The 21,688-nt window shown below is 43.7% G+C and overlaps 1 protein-coding gene across 1 annotated transcript in view; it reads left to right on the forward strand.

Moving 5' to 3' along the window:
- Positions 1 to 21,688, forward strand: part of AGTPBP1 (ATP/GTP binding carboxypeptidase 1) — a 131,707-nt gene that overhangs the window by 24,551 nt on the left and 85,468 nt on the right. Inside the window, exons 6-10 of the mRNA XM_078772616.1 lie at positions 8,225 to 8,356; positions 11,045 to 11,138; positions 14,469 to 14,506; positions 17,507 to 17,715; positions 20,806 to 20,968. Of these exons, the coding sequence (XP_078628742.1) occupies positions 8,225 to 8,356; positions 11,045 to 11,138; positions 14,469 to 14,506; positions 17,507 to 17,715; positions 20,806 to 20,968 (636 nt within the window). The remainder of the gene's footprint in view (positions 1 to 8,224; positions 8,357 to 11,044; positions 11,139 to 14,468; positions 14,507 to 17,506; positions 17,716 to 20,805; positions 20,969 to 21,688) is intronic.

A 21,688-nucleotide genomic window follows, 5' to 3' on the forward strand; every position in this document is an offset into this window, starting at 1 on the left:
TAAAACTGTCTTGCACCGATTAGCCAAACTTGTAAAAATGCGATTTGAACTTGTCATTTTCAATGAACATGTACTCGGTCATGTGTGACAGCAATGATGCATGAATTGCATCAATGTAAAACTGAGGATCTCCTCATAATTGGTAAACCACATGTAAATTGTCAAACTAAATAACCTTTGCATATTAACCCCTTGAATTCGGATTACCTTTTTTTTGATACGCACTGTATATTTCTCATTTCAAATATTTTCATGTATCTTTTTTGCTTGAGCAACGTCGGGTACTACAGCTATAAACGCTGATATACTTTACTCAGGGTACAAATACAAATACAACTTTGTCTGGGGGGTAACATGGGCTATGTGGCTGCGGCCTCATGCGAGGGTGTGGGGACCCAGGGATGGGTGTAAATTCTCTATGTAAATGTGTACTGTGTAGCACCACCTGGTGTTGGTGGCAGAGGTTATTACAATTTTCTTTTTTACCTGGGCAACACTGAGGTTAGAGGGTATTACAATTTCCTTTTTTTTACCTGGACAACACTGAGGTTAAAGCACTCTTTGCACAGGTACATTTTTCTCCTTCTCATTCCCCTCCCCCAAAACGGAGGGGTCTGTCAAAGCCATCCCCCCCACCCCAAAGATGTATATGTAATATATATTTCCCCTCCCTCTCCCCTCACTGCTCACAACCCTCCCCCTTCCACTCCCACCACTCCCTTCCTCACCCCTCCCTCTCCTGCCTCCTTCCTGGCAATGCCAGGTACTCCTGCCAGTGTTTTATAATGTGTTTGATTAATCTTTTCCTGTTGTTTAAATGCCTGTTTGAATAAAAAATTTTGTGTTTGTTTTTTTAAAATACTTAGCCAAGGCTTTTTTTTTTTTTTTTTTTTTTTTTTTGTATACAAGATCGAGGCTCGTGAAAGAGCGAACATTAATCACACAGAAAGACAAACAGACACATAAAACAAATAACATCGGGAGCGGTAGACAAGATGGGGAGAGAGGGGGAAGGACACAAACACAACATTTGAGAGCAGGGACCGAGAGACATGGAGACATCGAGAGATCTGTGGGAGGGAGAGGGCTTTGGGGGGGAGGCATGTGAAGGGGGGGAGGCATGTGAAGGGGGGGAGGCATGTGAAGGGGGGGGGGGGGGGGGTGGGAGAGGTATAAACATATGGACACTGCCAGGATTTCCAGGAAATAAGTTGGAATTTCAAACAAGGTGGATCTGGGGTGAATTAGTGGGGGTAGAAAAGATCAAGGTTATGGATGGGGGAAGATAAGAGATGGTGGTGAACAGCTGTTTTAAAGACCTGGAGGGAGGAGAGGGATTGAAGGGAGTGTGGGATTTTGTTCCACAGGCGGGAGAAAAGAGGAATGAAAGAGTGAAGGTGAGCAGAGAGCCGAGATTTCGGCAGTTTAACCATCAGAGGGTTGCTGGCAGATCTTGTGCGACCTGTAGGAATATTTGGGGGACAGAGCACAGAGAGAGCTGTGGGAGCAAGGCCGGAGAGGAGTCGGTAGAAGACAGAAAGACCACCTACCTGCCTGCGGTGAGTGAGTGAAAGGCCCTCAGAGATAGCTTCATCGCGGGAGATTCCAATGATTTTGAAAGCTTTGGATTCAACAGCGTGAAGCCGAGCCAGGTGTGAGGCTTATGTAATAGCGAACACATAGGACATATAATAAAGGGAGTGGGAGACAAGAAGGGGAGAGAAAGGGAAGCACAACAACAGTGGGCAACTGGGTCATGAGGAGATCTGTGGAAGAGAGAGGGCTGAGGCAGGGTACACAGGATGAACAAGATGGACACGACAAGGACTTTCAGGAAAGAAAACAGCGAATTTGAAGGAGGTGTGTTTCGGGTGGATTAACAGGGGTAGAAAGGTCAAGGTTTAGGATGGGGGAAGATATGAGACGGTGGTGAACATCTGTTTTGAAGACCGGGAGGGAGGAGTGGGATTGAAGAGAGTGTGGGAGTTTGTTCCAGATGCAGGAAAAAAGAGGAATGAAAGAGTGAAGGTGAGCAGAGTCTTGATTTTTGGCAGTTTCATCAGAAGAGGGGTGCTGACAGATCTTGTGAGTCCTTCAGGAATATTTGGGGGACAGAGCACAGATTGAGCAGGGAGAGCAAGGCCGGAGAGGAGTCGGTAGAAGACAGAAAGACCATCATCCTGCCTGCGGTGAGAGAGTGAAAGGCCCTTAGAATCTGCTTCATCTCGGGAGATACCAATGATCTTAAAAGCCTTGATGTCTACAGCGTGAAGCCGAGCTATGTGTGAGGCAGGAGCACCAGCCCAGAGGGGAGAGCAGTATTCCATCAAACTGCGGATAAAAGCTTTGCATGTGGCGAGGAGCTCAGAACTGCCAAGACTTCGCACAACAGAGGATGCCCAGTCGGCGACTGGCTTTGGAGGCTAGCTTGGAAATGTGGTTTTCCCAGGAAAGATCATGGCTGATAGTGAGACCAAAAGCTTGAGTGACAGAACTTCTTCGAGAGGATTGTTGAGAAAGCACATGGGAGGGTTTTCCAGACGGTCTTTTCAGAGAAACGAGGTGAGAGTGTGAGATTTGTCAGGATTGAAAGACATGTTCCACTTGTTGGACCTGTTGTTGATTTTGTCCAGGTCTGCAGAGAGTGAGAAAGCTGCTGCCTGTCAATCTGAGGGTTGAGATATGGAGCAGCAGAGGATGGAGTAATCAGCAAAAAGATTGATAGGATTTTCCAGAGAGTCAGAGAGATCATTGATGAAGATTTGAAAAAGCACAGAGCCCAGAACACTACCCTAAGGAACTCCAGCCTGAACAGGAAGGGGAAATGAGAGAAGTGTTTTTGTTTTTTTTTGTATACAAGATCGAGGCTTGTGTAAGACCTAACATAAATTACAAAAAAACAAACGGACACATAAAACATATAATAAAGGGAGCGGGAGACAAGATGGGGAGAGAGGGAAGCACACAAGTACAACAGCAGAGAACAGGGACATCGGGTGATCTGTGGAAGGGAAAGGGCTTGGGGGGGGGGGGGGGTGGGAGGAGGAATGGGAAAGGGGGCAGGGGGGTGGGAGAGGTATAAAACACATGGACACTGCTAGGACTTCCAGGAAAGAAGTCGGTATTTCAAAAAAGTTGATCTGGGGTGAATTAACGGGGGTAGAAAAGATCAAGGTTTTGGATGGGGGAAGATAAGAGATGGTGGTGAACAGCTGCTTTAAAGACCTGGAGGGAGGAGTGGGATTGAAGAGAGTGAGGGAGTTTGTTAACAGTTCAATTCCAGTTCACATTTCACATTTTTCACAGTTTACAAACAAGACAAAAGTTTGTTCATAGTTCACAGTTCAAAAGGAGTTTGTTCAATTCCATTTAGAGCCACATGTTGACTCCTACAGGAGAGGAAGTATGCGAGCCATGCATGGAGATGTCCATGGATACCATAAGAGGAGAGTTTGGTGAGCAAAGCGGGGTGCCAGACCGTATCGAAGGCACGTGATATGTCAAGGGAGACAGCTCTGATTTCCTGTCTGGTGTGAGGACCTCCATCCATTGTTGAGACAGCAGAAGCAGCATGTCCAGATTTGAGTGACCTGGTCTGAATCGAAATTGATGAACCGAGATCAAGCCATTGGAGAAGAGGAAGGATTTAATGTCAGAAGCGATGATGGATTCCATGACTTTGCTGATTATTGGGAGCAGGCAGATTGGTCTGTAGTTGCAAGGATCTCTTTTTGCACCTTTTTATGTAAAGCGGTAATGTTGACTGATTTCCAAGGAGATGGTAGATGACCTTGATCAAAAGAGAGGGCGAAGAGAGCAGAGAGAGGGTGTGATGGAGCAGCAGAGTAGGATTTGGATTTTAGTACCCGTGGGCTGTTGCCGTCTGGTCCCGTTGCAGAATCAGAGTCGAGATTTGACAGAAACTTCTCCACCTTGTCGGGAGTGTAAGACACAAAGTCCAGGAGCAGTTGGGTACCACTGGGTACGGTGGGTACAGAGAGATATGGGTTTGAGACACAAGATTTTGAGGCAAACACAGAGTTGAGGCATTCAGCTTTTTCACGTTCGGAGTCAGCTGTGTAGCCGTTTGAGGTAGGGGAGGGGATGGAGGGGAAACAAACACCAGAAACAGATATCAACAGATGCCACCAGGATTTGGAGGAGGGAGACAGGTTTGACAGTTCAGTCTTGAGAGTAGAGAGATATAGTTTCCTGGCTCTCCACACTTGTAGACACACACTTGTTCTGAGCTCTGTGAAAGGAATGGAGATTGCTTTCAGTTGGATTTGCCTTTCAGGAGACAAAGGCAAGTTGTTTCAGGGCAACTGCCTCACTCCAAGATTCAGTGTACCATGGACGGGAGGAAGTATGACAACTGAAGACGAGATGAGAAAAATATGTGCATGAGAGAGAGAGCAAATTTCTTTGGAAGAAATCCCAGGATGAGTTGATGTCAGATGCAGTTGAAATGGGAGACCAATCTAGTGGTTTGATGGCTGCTTGAGTGAAATGTTTCAAATGTTTGATGAATTTTCTTGTGGTTTAAATGTGTTTGAGGAATTTTTCTGTGGTTAAATGTGTCTATTTTTTTGTGGTTTAAATGTATTTGGATACTTTTTTTTTTATTCCTCTGCCGATGAATTCGCCAGAGGCATTATGTTTTCGGGTTGGCCGTTCGTCAGTGCGTCCCTCCGTCCTTCCATCCCTGATAGGTTTTCGTTACCGTGGTAACTTAATAATGGCTGAAGGGATCTAAGTCAAACTTGATACAGGTATGTACAGTCACGTGAAAAAGTAAGTACACCCCATGTAAAGTTTTGACTTTTTCAACATATTTCAACATACAGCTATTTGATCTTCATTTCAACAATATTGATAGCTAAAGATGATATAATATAACAAATATCATGAAACATTTACATTTTGTAGTCCATTGTATAATTTAAATAAACATGAATGCAAATTTCGCATGTGGAAAAAGTAAGTACACCCTTGGCTCTAATAGGTGGTATTGCCCCCTTTGGCAGAAACAACCTCAATTAGGCGTTTCTTATACCTGTCTACCTGTCTCTGACATCGACTGGGAGAAATTTTTGCCCACTCCTCCATGCAGAATTCTTTCAGCTGTGTGATGTTTGAGGGGTTTCTTGCATGCACAGCTCGTTTCAAATCCCCCCACAACATCTCGATGGGATTTAGATCCGGGCTTTGACTTGGCCATTCCAGAACCCTCCATTTCTTTATTTTCAGCCATTCCTTGGTGGATTTACTGGTATGTTTAGGGTCATTGTCATGTTACAAGGTCCACCTTCGGTTGAGCTTCAACTTTCTGACAGATGGCCACACATTATCCTCAAGCACTCTCTGGTACAATGAAGAATCATAGTGGATTCTATGATGGTGAGCTGCTCAGGCCCTGATGCAACAAAGCAGGCCCCAAACCATAATATTTCCACCACCATGCTTTACAGTTGTTATCAGGTTCTTGTGGTCAAATGCTGTCTTTTTTGTTTTCGCCAAACCTGTCTTCTGGTACTGTGGCCAAATAGCTCTACCTTTGACTCATCTGTCCAGAGCACATTGTTCCAGAAGTGCTGGTCTTTGCCGAGGTGTTCATTGGCAAACTTTAGTCTTGCCCTGATGTTCTTCCTGGACAGCAAAGATTTCCTTCTGGCACACCTCCCATGTAGATCAAATTTGTGCAGCCTCTTTCTAATGGTAGACTCGTGCACTTTGACATCAACAGTGGCAAGAGCTACCTGTACGTCCCATGATGCCATTCTGGGGTTCTCAGAGACTTCTTTCAGCATCTTGCGGTCTGCTCTCGGGCTGAACTTGCTGGGGCGGCCTGGCCTGAACAAGTTGGCAGTTGTTTGGAATCTTCTCTACTTGGATATGAGCTTCCGGACAGTAGAATGATTGATTTCAAATTGTTTGGAGATCTTTTAAAATCCCTTCCCAGACTCATAGGCATCGAAAACCTTCTTTCTGAAGGCCTCAGAGAGCTCTTTTGATCTCGGCACGGTGATGCCGCAAACTTCAACAACAAAGAGCAAACCAAACTAAATGTCTGAGGTTTAAATAAGACAGGTTCCTCCAAGATCCTCTCTAATGATGTTCTAATCATTTGCACCTGAGCTGGTGCACCTGATTCTAATTTTAGGTATTTGAAGTAGTGATAAATGTAGGGGTGTACTTACTTTTTCCACATGCGAAATTTGCATTTATGTTCATTTAAATTATACAATGGACTACAAAATGTAAATGTTTCATGATATTTGTTATATGATATCACCTTTAGCTATCAATATTGTTGAAATGAAGATCAAATAGCTGTATGTTGAAATATGTTGAAAAAGTCAAAACTTTATATGGCGTGTACTTACTTTTTCACGTGACTATTTATAACTAGCCGAAACCCGTGGAACATCCACGGAAGGGAGGATGTGGTGTATGGATAGAGTGTACCATTATGGATGGCATAGGGGATTTGTTTGTCCGAGTAAGAGTTAGGAAGAAAGATGAGAATGAAGAGTGCGTATATGAACAAAGATCGCCGACACCGGCACAAATGCATGCTCTGGATTGTCCACTCAGTGGACGGCTTGCTTTCGCCTTCGCCTGTCCAATCAGCAGACGGCTTGCTTCGCCTTTGCCCAGCAGACGCCAATACGATGGCGTCGTAAGATGGCGTCGTATCGGCAGTTAATCGGATGCTTTTGGGCCCCAACGTCGGCTAATTCAGATTTTTCGAGTATGTCTGTACGTGATAAACAAAGAGTACGGTTCGTAGATCGTAAATCCATTCATGCCGTGGGCATCGGGTCACTGGGTGCGGCGTAAAAGGGATAACAAAGTCGAGTCCTTATGCTATTATTATATAGACTAGCCGAAACCCGTGGAACATCCACGGAAGGGAGGATGTGGTGTATGGATAGAGTGTACCATTATGGATGGCATAGGGGAGCGCTCATGGGATCTTCTTCTTCCGTTAAGCTCCAATTTTTTCTCTTTAAGTTAAGTCAAATCAGTCCTCTCTGCTCGAAGTGCTCAGGCCATGACTTCCTGCTCTCATACTTTTATTTCCGTTCGGTGTTGAAAGAGATTGACATATCGTTCGTCTGTTTTCAGCTCGTTATCTTTAAGCTTCCTTACGTCTCGCCACCTGCTACACCTCTCTGAGTTACGAGGATTTATGCAACGCACCCCGAGTATCGCAACGTCACTCCATTTAACTTTATTAAAATGACGATAAAGACGTTTCCTTATATATCCTAATTTAAAATGTTCAAGGGAATAAAAAGACCATTTGGTTCACACCACCCATGTTCACACCACTCGACTGTCCAATCAGCGGACAGCTCGCTTCGCCTTCGCCCAGCAGACGCCAATACGATGGCGTCGTAAGATGGCATCGTATCGGCAGTTAATCGGATGCTTTTGGGCCCCAACGTCGGCTAATTCAGATTTTTCGAGTATGTCTGTACATGATAAACAAAGAGCGCGGTTCGTATATCGTAAATCCATTAGTGCCATGGGCATCGGGTCACTGGGTGCGGCGTAAAAGGGATAACAAAGTCGAGTCCTTACGCTATTATTATATAGATGATGGAACGATGAACTGATTTGTTATTGGGTCAAGAGATCAAAGGTCAGACGTCGCATTTGGGAAAAATTCTGTTACCGAACTAACTTGTGAACCAGGACATTTTGACCAATGCTGGTACAAGTATATATTATGGTGCAAAGATGAATTGATTAGATTTTGGCGTCAAAGGTCAGAGGTCATGTCAGGTAAATATGTGATACTTGAGAACAGCTGAAGGGATTAAAATCAAACTTCGTACAAGTTTGTATAATGATGTAATAATGTGGGCAGAGGCATATCGGTCAACATCACGATGTCGAAGAGTGGCATTCTAGTTGTGGTTTAAATGTTTGATTAATTATTTTGTGGTTTAAATGTTGGTAATGTTGGTAAATTTAAAGTTGTGGTAATCACGATTAATTATTTTGTGGTTTAAATGTGTTTGATTAATTATTTTGTGGTTTAAATATATTTACTTAATTTTTGTGGTTTTATTGTGATTGATTAATTCGTAGTTTTATGTGTTTGTTTAATTACTTGTGGTTAATTTTTGTTTTTTGGCTGAAATAATTGGTTGAATTTCTTGTCGACCATGGGAGCATATAAAATTTCAACTTCACTCCATTTTACCCATAGACAACAAGTTTGCAAGCAAAGCAAGAACATGTGGAGCTCTTTCTGTTACTCTGAACCTGTTTCAGCAGAATATTTACAACTACCGCCTGTCTCTGCCATGTTTACGCGTCATCAAATTGTACGCATCCTCTGGTAAGCAGAGCCAGCATGGGCTGTTTCTGTGCTCTTTCCACGAAAGATTTCTTTATTGAATGTTCTCATTGTGTATGGTCGACATGGGCAGGTTACTTACTCATGAGATTAAACTTTCTGTCCTTGTAATAATCTTTATCGATAATCTGATTACAACGACTATGTGTGTAAACTGCATCAGCACAGCTATGACCACCTTTTCCTTAATGAATTACAAGGTAGTGGTTCAAAGTCAGTGGTTGCGGAAAAACATAGGTTAGATAGATTTGACAATTACGAGTTCAGAAGGATGATGTTTTGTGAAGTGGACTGTAAAAACACATAAATGTTTTTTTTCTCTTTTGCATAAATGAACAGGATTATCAATAATGAATTGACATATGTGGGAAAATTACATGCCCAGACCAGGTATCGAGCCCAGGTCCTCTGGTGAACCGTACCAGAGCAATTGATTTGCTTTCTCTACCAAAATGGGTTGAACCTCTATTATTACTTGAGAAGCTGGGATGGTGATCTTGAAGCCAACTACGAGATCATCATCCCAGCTTTTTTTTTTTTTTTTTTTTTGTATACAAGTTCGAGGCTCGTGTAAGAGCTAACATTAATGACAAAAAAACAAACGCACACATAAAACGAAATAAAGTGAGCACCAGACAAGATGGGGAGAGAGAGGGGGAAGCACACATGAAAAACCATTTGAGAGCAGGGACATCGGGAGATCTGTGGGAGGGAGAGGGCTTGGGGGGAGGAGATGTGGGAAGGGGGGTGGGGGTGGGAGAGGTAAAAAAACACATGGACACAGCTAGGACTTCCAGGAAAGAAGTCGGTATTTCAGAAAAGTGGATCTGGGGTGAATTAACAGGGTTAGAAAAGATCAAGGTTTTTGATGGGGGAAGATAAGAGATGGTGGTGAACAGCTGTTTTAAAGACCTGGAGGGATGAGTGGGATTGAAGAGAGTGAGGGAGTTTGTTCCAGAGGTGGGAGAAAAGTGGAATAAAAGAGTGAAGGTGAGCATAGAGTCTTGATTTTGGCAGTTTCACCAGAAGAGGGTTGCAGGCAGATCTTGTGTGACCTGTAGAAGTATTTGGGGGACAGAGCACAGACAGAGCTGGGGGTGTTAGGCCAGAGAGGAGTCGGTAGAAGACAGAAAGACCACCAACCTGCCTGCAGTGAGTGAGTGACAGGCCTCCAGAGTTAGCTTCATCGCAGGAGATTCCAATGATTCTGAAAGCTTTGGTTTCAACAGCGTGATGCCTAGCTAGGTGTGAGGCAGGAGCACCAGCCCAGAAGGGAGAGCAGTATTCCATTGAGCTGTGGATGAAAGCCTTGTATGTGGTGAGGGGCTCAGGTGTGCCAAGGAAGGACTTCGCACGATGGAGGATGCCCAGTCGGCGACTGGCTTTGGAGGCCAGCTTGGAAATGTGGTTTTCCCAGGAAAGATCACAGCAGATTGTGAGACCCGAGAGATTGAGTGACAGAACTTCCTGGAGAGGATTGTTGAGAAAGTATATGGGAGGGTTGTCCAGACGGTCTTTTCGAAGAGACATACGTGAGAGTGTGAGATTTGTCAGGATTGAAAGACATGTTCCACTTGTTTGACCAGTCTGTGATTTTGTCCAGGTCTGCAGAGAGTGAGGAGGCTGCAGACTGCCAATCTGAGGGATGAGGTATGGAGCGGCAGAGAGTGGGGTCATCAGCAAAGAGATAGAGAGGATTTTCCAGAGAGTCGGAGAGATCATTGATGAAGACCAGAAAAAGCACAGGGCCCAGAACACTGCCTTGGGGAACTCCAGCCTGAACAGGAAGGGGAGATGAGAGAAATCCATTCAGGTCCACACGTTGTCTATGACTGGAGAGGAAGTCCGCAAGCCATGCGTGGAGATTTCCATGGATACCATAGGAGGAGAGTTTGGTGAGCAGAGCGGGGTGCCAGACCGTATCGAAGGCACGTGATATGTCAAGGGAGACAGCTCTAATTTCCTGTTTGACATTGAGGACCTCCATCCATTGTTGAGACCGTGGAAGCAGCATGTCTAGATTAGAGTGACCTGGTCTGAATCCAAATTGATGATTAGAGATCAGGCCATTGGAGAAGAGGAAGGATTTAATATCCGAAGCAATGATGGATTCCATGGCTTTGCTGATGATTGGGAGCAGGCTGATTGGTCTGTAGTTGCAAGGATCTGTTTTTGCACATTTTTTGTGTACAGCGGTAATGTTGGCTGGTTTCCAAGCTGAAGGCAGATGACCTTGAGCAAAAGAGAGGGTGAAGAGAACAGAGAGAGGGTGTGAAAGAGTGTCAGAGCAGGATTTTATCTACAAATGGAGCAATGATTTCCTTTCATAAAGGGACAGCACATGAGCATTTGCATACAATTCCTGGCACGTTTATTTATTTATTTTTAAGGGAAAAGTTTCTGGCACAACATTGTGTGATCATTAAGTGGATAGGCTGATTGTTATTGATAGTACATCCTCAGAGACTTTGTTTACTTTTGCAAGACATAACATCTCCTTTGTGGGAACATCCATGTTGCTTGGAATGATCCAAAGACTCTTGGTTTTACCTTTAGCATTGTGTTGTCTTTCACCAATATGCAGAGCGATTTGCTCACATCGCTATGCACATTGCTTGTGTTGATTTACTGAATTTAATGTCGATTTTGTTTTCACAATACTCTGTGTAGTTGTCAATGCTGCGCTAATGGGGAAGAACGGAGCCATCAGGACACTTTTTTCACTCATTGGCCCATTTGCTGGAAAGTACAGTGCTCTTGTCAAGTAAGTCTCCTCTTTCTGTATGGAGGTGTGGGGTGAGTTTTGGAGGGTGTGGAATAGGTAGTAGTTAAGGGAGTGGGGAAATGGAAGGGTAAAGGCACATTGTTCTTACACTGCTTGATCTTTGGAAAAACAAAGTGATCGTTTTTTATTTACTTTCGTTTTCTACCATGGCTGATCCTTTGTTTGCCATTAAGCCCCTGCTCGTCGAGAAAAACGAGTTCAGAAGGCTCAGGTTTTGTGAAGTGGATGCTTTTTTTTCTCTTTCTCTACCATAACAGGTTGAACCGCTGTTATTACTGGAGAAGCTGGGATGATGATCTCATAGACAATTTCTGACAATGTGATTGAATCGTAACAGGTTCATTTATTTCGCTGCTTGAACGGCCTTGAAAAGCGACTTTTTACCTCCGCCACCAAAGGTGGATGGAGGTTATGTTTTCACCCCTGTCTGCCTCTGTCTGTCTGTCTGTCTGTCTGTCCGTTTGTTTGTTTGTCCGTTTGTGAACAAATATCTCAAAAAGTTGTGAATGGATTTGTGAACTAATCCGACGAAATTTGGCAGAGATGTAGCGTATGTGACGAGGCCTAAATGATTAGATTTTGGTGAAGACCCTGATTCGGATCTGGCTACTAGAATTTTTAAAGTGATTCTTCACCATTGGGAGATAGGGCCAAAAACTATACATAGCAGGATATTTCAAAAAGTTGTGGCCGGATTTGGACGAAATTTCGTGGACCGGTTGGGTGTCTTACAAGGACGAATCGATTCGATTTTGGTGAAGATCTGAATATGGAATCGGATATGAGAATTATTTAATTTATCAAGTGATTCTTCACCATTGGGAGATAGGGCCAAAACAATACATAGCAGGATATCTCAAAAAGTTATGGATGGATTTGGACGAAACCTGTTGGACCAGTTGTGTGTGTGACGAGGAAGAATCGATTCAATTCCAGTGAAGATCTGGATTCGGATCCAGCTAGTTAATTTTTAAGTGATTGTTCACCATTGAGTGATTTGGCCAACCAGGTGGAGGTATGCTCTCTACTGAGTGCCGTTCTAGTTTGTACTGCAACAAAAATTTGGCCACCCTTGTTAGTTTGGACATAACAATACAGTACAACATTTATGATAAATCTTTCCATTTATGATATAATGATATAAATAAATAAACTCATGCCTGAGGTTTGACCTGACAAGCCAGGAGATGGCGACATATGCCTACCTTCACACTCACGTGGTTCCTTTTCAAAACTCAAACTAAGTGTGGGAAAGGAAGAAGATCAACTTGAATCCGAATATATATAATTAATCGGATGAGCTGCTGATGTTTTTATGAGCACACTGTTTTGTGGTTTCCCTTCATTTCCCTTCATTTGCTCCTGTGTGCACTCGTGTATCCTTATGTACCCAGTGTTACTTTCAAAAGTTTTGGTGTGAAGCCATTATGGGTCTTTTAATGAAAGGTTGTGGGTTAATTTAAATAGGTTCAACTACTTTCATATCATTGACGTGTGTCGAAGACTCTCTGGATTTCACATTGTTTGTATTGTACAGCGGCGTTCACATACTTTCTGCTGCTTGTTGGTGCTCATCTAGAGTGCCACAATTCTGCTCTTTATTTTTGCTGGTTTATTTATTGTGTTGTATTCTTCACATGTATTTTTTCACATGTTCATTTTTCACATATGCACATCACCGCCGCGATCCACATAACCGTCGCGATCCACATCACCGTCGCGATCCACATCACCATCGCGATCCACATCACCATCGCGATCCACATCACCGTCGTGATCCACATCACCGTCGCGATCCACATAAGCGTCGCGATCCACATCAGCGTCGCGATCCACTTCACCGTCGCGATCCACATCACCGTCATGATCCACATCACCGTCGTGATCCACATCACCATCGCGATCCACATCACCGTCGCGATCCACATCACCGTCGCGATCCACATCACCGTCGCGATCTACATCACCGTCGCGATCCACATCAGCGTCGCGATCCCCATCACCATCACGATCCACATCACCGTCGCGATCCACATCACCGTCGCGATCCACATCACCGTCGCGATCCACATCACCGTCGCGATCCACATCACCGTCGCGATGCACATCAGCGTCGCGATCCACATCACCGTCGCGATCCACATCAGCGTCGCGATCCCCATCACCATCACGATCCACATCACCGTCGCGATCCACATCACTGTCACGATCCACATCACCGTCGCGATCCACATCACCATCGTGATCCACATCACCGTCGTGATGCACATCAGCGTCGTGATCCACTTCACCGTCACGATCCACATCACCGTCGCGATCCACATCACCGTCGCGATCCACATCACCGTCGCGATCCACATCACCGTCGCGATCCACATCAGCGTCGCGATCCACATCAGCGTCGCGATCCACATCACCGTCACGATCCACATCACCATCACGATCCACATCACCGTCGCGATCCACATCACCATCATTATCCTGTTCATGAAGTTTTTGCACAACTTGCACACAATTCCCATCCTTTTCTCATTTATCTTCTTTTTCAACACACCAATTGGATAACCTGTTCTTTTCTTTTCCATTTACCTCTAACCTCTCTTTCCTCAAATCACAACCTTCTTAGCTTTTTATTCCCTATTTTGTGCAATGCCATTGGGGAGGGGGGGGGGGTGGAGGGAGTTATTTTATTTTAAAGCTATTTCTCATGAAGTCAAAGGGCCTATAAACAAGCTTATAATGTAAGACAAGCAAAAGTTTAAAGTACTTCACCTTTTCCATGGTTGTACAGGCATGACGGTATTATCTTACCTTAATCTGTTTTCACTTTTAAAAGCAATGTTGTGATTAGAAACAAATCTTTGAACTAACCGAGGGCAGTTGTTGCTCACCCAAGGCTATCTTTTTCCTCATAGCATTAACAACAAAGAACTCTTAACTGTTTGTTTGTTTTTCACTCACTTACATCCCTGTTTGAACTTTCTCTATGGAAATGTTCACGCCATTTTGGTATCGTAATCCTTTAGTTGCTTGTGTTGCATGTACAATTGCATAATCTGGTCTTTCCTATTTGTTATTTCTCATTGTCTGGGAAGAGATGGTTATGTTTTGTTTTGCTGTCCAGTGTCCATCGTGTGGACAAAATAAGCCACACATGTGGGATAGGTTTGTCTTAAACGTTGGCTGTGCAGATATGTCACAATCAAAATACTTTGCTTTGAGGTTGAACATCTCGATTGATGGCTGTGTGGTTGTTTTTGTTGTTGTTAAAATTTACTAAAAGTGCCCTTATGCCATCTTGTACTGCAGGACAGTTTTGGAGACCCTCGGTGCTTTGTTGAAGTCCAGTAAGTGTCACTGATGTTTTACATTGTGAGTTTGATCACATTACCAAACACAGATGGTTCATATCTTCATATTATTTATCCATTTACCAGTTATTTGACATCACAATGCTTATTTTGTAAAAAATAACGTTTATAGAAATACACTGCATCTATTGCAAAATATTGTGCCTCAAATTTATTTTTGAATATATTGGTTCACGAGTTATCACACAGAGTGACCACTATATTCGTCATGGGTGTGTGTCTGTCTGTCCGCAGCATAACTACCTGATGATATCATCCGATCTTGATGAAACTTGGGTGGGAGGTTGATATCATGATCTAGTTGTGTCCTGCCTCGAGTGGGCGTATTGCGCCCATTGTGGGCGGAGTCACGTCCGAAAAAGATGTCTTAAATCGAGTAATTATCGGGTCGGGTAATCGGGTAATCGAGTTCAAGCTACATACATCTTCTCCGAGGGGTTTGGTGGAATCTGACAGGGGTTTCGGTATTTCGTTAGGCCAATGTCATGTGTCTAGCCCCACGGAGCCCGATTTTTCATTTTCGGCCCAAGGTCAAGGTCACAAGGTCACGAAATTTAGAAAAGTCGATTTTTGATGGTTTTATTACATTGTTTGCTTCCTGATAGCGTGAAATGTCGTACATGATCTTATATTATCACATACATAATGAAATACAAGTTTTCCAACAAATTTCAGAATCCTCGACCTTTGACCTTTGAAGGTCACAAAGGTCAAAGTTTCAAAGTTGTCGGAATCAAACCAAATTTTCGGTATTGTGTAGCTAACTAACCTCATAACTGATTCTACATTATTTTCTATCTCATTCCAAGGTCAGTAACCTTCGTTTTGACATTTCAAGGTCAGAAAGGTCAAATTTTCAAAGTTGGCGGAATCGAACCGAATTTTCAGTATTGTGTAGCTAACTAGTCTCATAACAGATACATTCCTATTTATATATTTTCAATGTCGGTTTTGACCTTTGTCATTGAATACCGCTCGCTCGTGAACCATCATCGTCTCCTGACTTGTTTAATCCACATTTGTAAAACTAAAAAGGCAAAATCTGTATGATACATCTCAACTGAGAGGGGACTTGGTGCTAAATCCAACCCAACCAATTAGCACTCTATTAGCCTACTCCAAATCAAGAGTAAAGTAATGGAAGCAGTTGTCAGAAGTGTTATCAAGCAGAATTTAGTCCTTAATAACATTTTCACCGATGTTTATAAAGTAGTTTAGGTTATCTCAAGACTATTCGACTGTAGACCCAATTGCAACCTTGATCCAAACATGTATGGAAGAGTGTTGTATTCCAGAGGCGATGTAAGAGTCATTGCCCTTGATATTAAGGTAGCACTTGATCGAGTATTGCATCATTGCATCTGGGATTTGCGGTCAAACTGAGGTCAATGGGGATCAGAGGGGAAATTCTTCAGTGGTTGGAATCCTACCTATTATAAAGGCCGAGGGTTGGGGTTGTTTGAGGCTAATAGTCTCGGTCCCATGACATCACTGCAGGAGTTTCTCAAGCTAGTGTATCTGTACGTCCAAGTATCTCTAGCTACTTTAACTTTCCTTCCATCGTGATGTCAGAAGTGGAGCTGTTCACTGATTGCATAGTGTCCAGCTGCATTCACCATTCATCAGATACTAAAGTAGTCCATTTCCATGTGCATCAAGATCTGGAGATGACCCAGAATTATGCAATCACCAGATAACTGTCAAGTAAAGGTTGTGCCACATTTAAGTGATAGGCAATGACTTTCCATTAAGAGAGAACATAGCCACATTCCCTGGCATTTAATGGTCTTGCCATCACTGAGTTCCCTGCTATTAACATTTTCGTGGTCACCATTGACAGTAAGGTCAATTGAACCAGCCACATAAATGCTGTGGCTCCTACAGGAAATCAAAGGCTAGGTTCCCTGCGATGAGCGATGCATTTCCTGACTCTTTGACTTCTTTATAGACTTGATTATAGAAAAGCTTTGGGGTCATGAGTGTGATGGAGTACTCCTCACTTGCCTAGATTGATGCGGTGACCACAGCCATTGATGAGCTCGGCTACATCCATAATATAAAGCATTCTGCTTGGTTGGATCCTCATACACTAGCCTAAGGATTAATCACCTTCATCAGCATCATGTTGTTGGGCATGATGTTGGGCTAGAGGCTAGGGTGCCGGCTTAGGATCCTAGGATCCTGGGTTCGAATCCCGGTCAATCGCTGAATTAACGCCAGGGGGGTTGACTCAGCCTGTCATCCTTCCGAGGTCGGCAAATTGAGTACCAGCTCACTGGTAATTCCCTGTTTGTCGTTAACGGTGGCAAAAAGGGTTGGCGTCAGGAAGGGCATCCGGCCGTAAAACATTGCTTCAAAAAGGGGACCGAAAAACAACAACAACCACGGTTCCCGAAAAAGGCCAACCCCCGCTTTGCGGGGGGAAATGGCCTCTAAAGGTGGTTATTTTATTATTTTTATCAGCATCATGCTCTGGCAGCACTGTGTACTATTTATCGGATGCACTCCCGCAACTTCTCAAGGCTACCTCAGACCTATGACCTCGGCCATCTCGAAGGACGAGGGCAGTTGATGCATGGGATCACCATCACCTCCATATTCCTTTTCAAGTCACATTTTATCAAAACTTCGACATTTCATCGTCAGTTGAAATATTCCATCATGGTCAGTTGGTCAGAGTAGTTGGAGGAGTGCTATCACCGTGAGATTTCAGTGGTTGAAGAAGATCACCCACCCATACCTTTGTCAGACAATTTGTGATTGGCAATAAATGCTCTTTGCCAACAACGCTGATATCTTGGAAATGAAAAAAAGAAACATGGTATAAACTGTACTTTTGTGTGAAACTATACCCTGAAAAATGCTGCCAGATGTGCTGCCAGCACAAAAATGCTGCCAGCACATGAAAAGTGCTGCCAGGGCATGTCAGCTTATGTGTCGCTTTATTGTTTATTTGGCGTGCGGTGCTGTGTGCAGAAACTAACGCGAGACAAGCGGTGGACCGTGGAAATGTCAGGAAACTGCTCGAAGCCTACCAGGATTGGCACCGGCATGATGTGAGGCAAACGCACATCGCCATTCGGAGTGGAATGCTTGTGTGCATCAAACACATCACGAGCATAAATGTGGGCTGCACGGCTTTCAACGAAGCAGGTGGTACCGAGATCTTGTACACTACTGCACAGGTTCGTTTGCTGGGTTTACTTTCATTTGAACACAGACACATTCCTGCATCGATTCCTCCACATAGTTTGTTTTAAAATAGTTTTGCAACTGGAAAACTACTTTCACACTCTTCAGGACTACTTATTTATGAACTGAAGGGATAAGTTGACCATTTATACCAGCAAACGTTCCGTGAAAAGAAAACAACCGAAGTCTCTTTTTGCCTGCATAATGATCACTGCATAATGCCGATCACGTCTCTCATCCACGGCCGAGATACTTGCTCTAAATTAACAGCTTACTTGCAAATGCTCCTTATTTTCCACGACAAAAAACACAAGCCTAGCAGCAGAGTAAAGGTAATCTCAGGGACAGGATATGACATGTGTTTGCACACATTACAATGGCAGTAGCACATGGCAATTATTGCGTCAGGAGACAATGTGTCAATGAACACAGTGTGGGCATGAATGCCAGACAGATCAAGCCCATCAATACCATTTGGCTCCCTCTACCTATCAAGTTCCCTGTTGAATGATGCATCCTCCATTTTCTTTTGGTCATTGCTTTGCTAAATTATAACTACAAAGTAACGACATGCCATATGTGTTAATTACGCATGGGATTTTGAATACATCACTTTGTTTACTGAAGCTAATCTCAGTTCTGCTGTTGATATGGGTTTTTTCCCCTAAAGTGTGTTTTGCCTTTAATTGGCTTACTTATATCTTTCTGAACCTGCATTTATAGTTTCCCCTTGTGCCCAGTTGTCATAATTACAATAGCATAACGTTTTGCTCTCCACATTTAGTTTGTTTAAGTAAGACCGGCAAATGTTTTGTTTCTGAGTAACTTTGAGGTTAATAGTCTCTGAAATAACAGCCACTTGACCCATGCGGATTCATCTCCTGCATAGAATGTATGTATTGCCTCGCACTCGACTTTTAGCTGTAATGGCCGCGCAGTCTCCAATGCTGACAGGTCCAGCAGGCAGGAACATGTCAAATCTGTCTCCTCTTCTGGACTTAATTCGGACACGTACCAGCGATAGCGACTTGCACAGCTGTGCCGCATCTGCCCTTCCAATTAGGCCGAGCGATGCCGTAGGTATAAGTTCGGTTTTAAATAATTGTGCCTCGAATGCGCTCAATCCCAATCTACCCGCGTATGGGTTTAATTTGCCAAACAATTATCCACTAGATATTTCTCGTCCCACAAATGGCCACAGCACACATTTTCTCATCAGCACAAGGCTTTAATTTACAGGGAATGGGGCAGGGAAGAAGGGAAGATAAACGGCCGCAAGCGGCAATCACAGACTGAAACTAATTAATGAAAACAATCCCTCGCATCCACTGGGCCAAAAACACACTTATTTATCTCACTTATTTCACTCATAAGGGCGTTTACAGGACAGATAGAGAGAAAGACAGGACACAAAGAACCTTGAGGTGCGAGCGCTGCTGCTCGGGCCTAATTTTGAGTCAAACCACTTCAAGGAGCGCAGCTTGATGGCTTGTCCACTCATCTGGCACAACAGCACACCTTAAACAGCAGGATGGTGGAACCGTCAGTGAAGGTGCGCACGTTCTCCCACAGCAAGGGCATCCAAGATAGGCGATGAGGATCGATGACCATACAGATTATGCAGAGGGCTTCAGGGACACACACACTGAGAGAGAGAGAGAGAAAGAGAGAGAGATTTCCACTCGTGGCAGGTCAGTCTTTTGGAACTGCCACTGGTAACATGTAATCCAGTGCGACCTGCCGCTTGGTCAGGTTGTCAGCGACTAAACCGACACTCACTGGCTTTGCTAGTGGGGAGGGTGATTGTGACGCCCTGCCAGGACTAAAAACACCACTCGACAAAGTGCAGATGACCTCCCTTCGGGGGCCAACAGCCATCCAATGTGGAGATGGGATGGTGTCTCCTAAAAAACACCCCATGGTTAGGAAGATTAATTTTTCTGCGTGGCCTAGTTACCCCCTCCTGCACAGACAAAGTACGGAAAGAGCAGAGGGTGCAAGACCAGAAAGAAGGAGGTAGAAGATAGAGAGAGGACTGACCTGTCTGTGATGGCAAAGTGAAAGGAGAGCACTGACCTGTCTGTGATGGTGAAGTGATAGGCCCATAAACCCAGCTTCATCACGAGAGACTCCATTGATCTTGAAGGCCTTTGTTTCCACAGCGTCAAGCTGAGAAAGTTGTGAGACAGGCTAGCCAGCCCAGAGGGCAGTGCAGTACTCCATCAAGCTGTGTATGAAAGCCTTGTAGGTAAATTGGAGTTCAGGTGGACCACAGAAGGGCTTTGCATGATGGAGGATGCCCAGTCGTTCACTGGCTTTGAAGCCCAACTTTGAAATGTGGCCTCCAAATTTAATCTCGTATTTGGGGAGAGAGCGTGTGGATGGGACGTAGTGCTGTCATGTCATGTTTGTATGTGTTTAGAAGCATTCATAATAACATCTCTTTTTAAGATAGTTAAACTGATATCTTGGTTAAACTCCCAAAATCCAGGCTTATTGCACACATGAACTCTTTTGTTTGTCTTTTCTCTCGCCTCTGGAACTGCTGTCATGAGATTGTTCAACCGCACTCTTCCGCCAGGGCTTCAAGCAAGCAGTGCACCACCATCTCATGTCACCCCTTCTTATCCTTACCCACCACCCCATTATTAAAAACCCTAACTAACTACCTAATTAACCCTAACTAACTTAACCCAACCCTCTTACTTGCAGGTTACTGTTTCCTGCCTCCTCCTCTCTCCTCTTCTTGTTCATTTGCATGTGGTATTCAACTTTTTCACCACTGCCCTACTGTCAGTTTGTTTCCTTTTTACCATGTGTCACCTCACGTTTCCGTGAGCCTCAATCATGCACATATTAAAAAACTATTGTTTTTTCCAAACGTTTGTCCCCGCAGTCGAGGCTCCTAACATTCCACTTTGGTGACTGTGCTCGCTTCACATGTTGAAAAGGACATTTCTTAATGTTTATGCAAATACAAATAAATAATTGCATGTTCAATGGAGTTATGCTTCCTGTGTTAAAGACCTTTACCTTTCTACCCTGCACAATACCCCCCTGCCACATTTGCTCATGACCCACAGGAATGCTTGTCAAATCGAGCTTTGGATAGTGTGGTAAACCTATCCACTATTATAATGCGCAAATGCTACCCTAAAAACCGCCTTCCAGTTCCCACCATCTTCAGCTCCATTCACTGCCCACTGCCCATGGGTGCACCGAGATGCAACGCTGATGAGGAGCCAGGTAAGGTGAAAATGTGTTTGTTTGCTCCGTATTGCATGCATTCTCGATATCTTTAATGGCAGATGGGGGCAGGTTCACTTGCAGACCAGTATGAAGGAGTTCTAAGTGTTTGATCATGACCACGGCAGCCCAGATCCATCGCACACACTTGCGTATGGTGCCTAATGCAGTATACAGTATATATATATATATATATATATATATATATATATATATATATATATATATATATATATATATATATATATATATATATATATATATATGTTGCCTTCCTCAGAGGTGGCAAATGCAGTGTCAATACTAGAACAGCACTCAGTAGAGAGCAAACCTCCGCCTGGTGACAATTTACGTTTTGTATCCCACTGATAGGCCTGATCTGGATTCTGACCTGAACCAAAATCTAATCGGCTTGTTCTTGTCACCTACCCAACTCGTCCGTCCACCAAGTTTATTCATTACTCGTCCATAACTTTTTAAAATATCATGTTATATATCGCTTTTCTGACTCGAACTCTCAATGCTGAAAAATCACGAAAAATGTAAATAATTATTGTAGCCGAATCCATATTCAGATCTTCACTAAAATCGAAATGATTATTCCTTTTCACACACCCAACCTGTCCACCAAGTTTCGTCCAAATCCGTCCACAACGTTTTGAGATATTTCTATATCTCATTTTTGGCCAGATCACTTAATGGTGAAGAATCACTTTAAAA

The sequence above is a fragment of the Myxine glutinosa genome, chromosome 2, assembly GCF_964187855.1.
Source record: "Myxine glutinosa chromosome 2, kmMyxGlut1.1, whole genome shotgun sequence".
NCBI lineage: Eukaryota > Metazoa > Chordata > Myxini > Myxiniformes > Myxinidae > Myxine > Myxine glutinosa.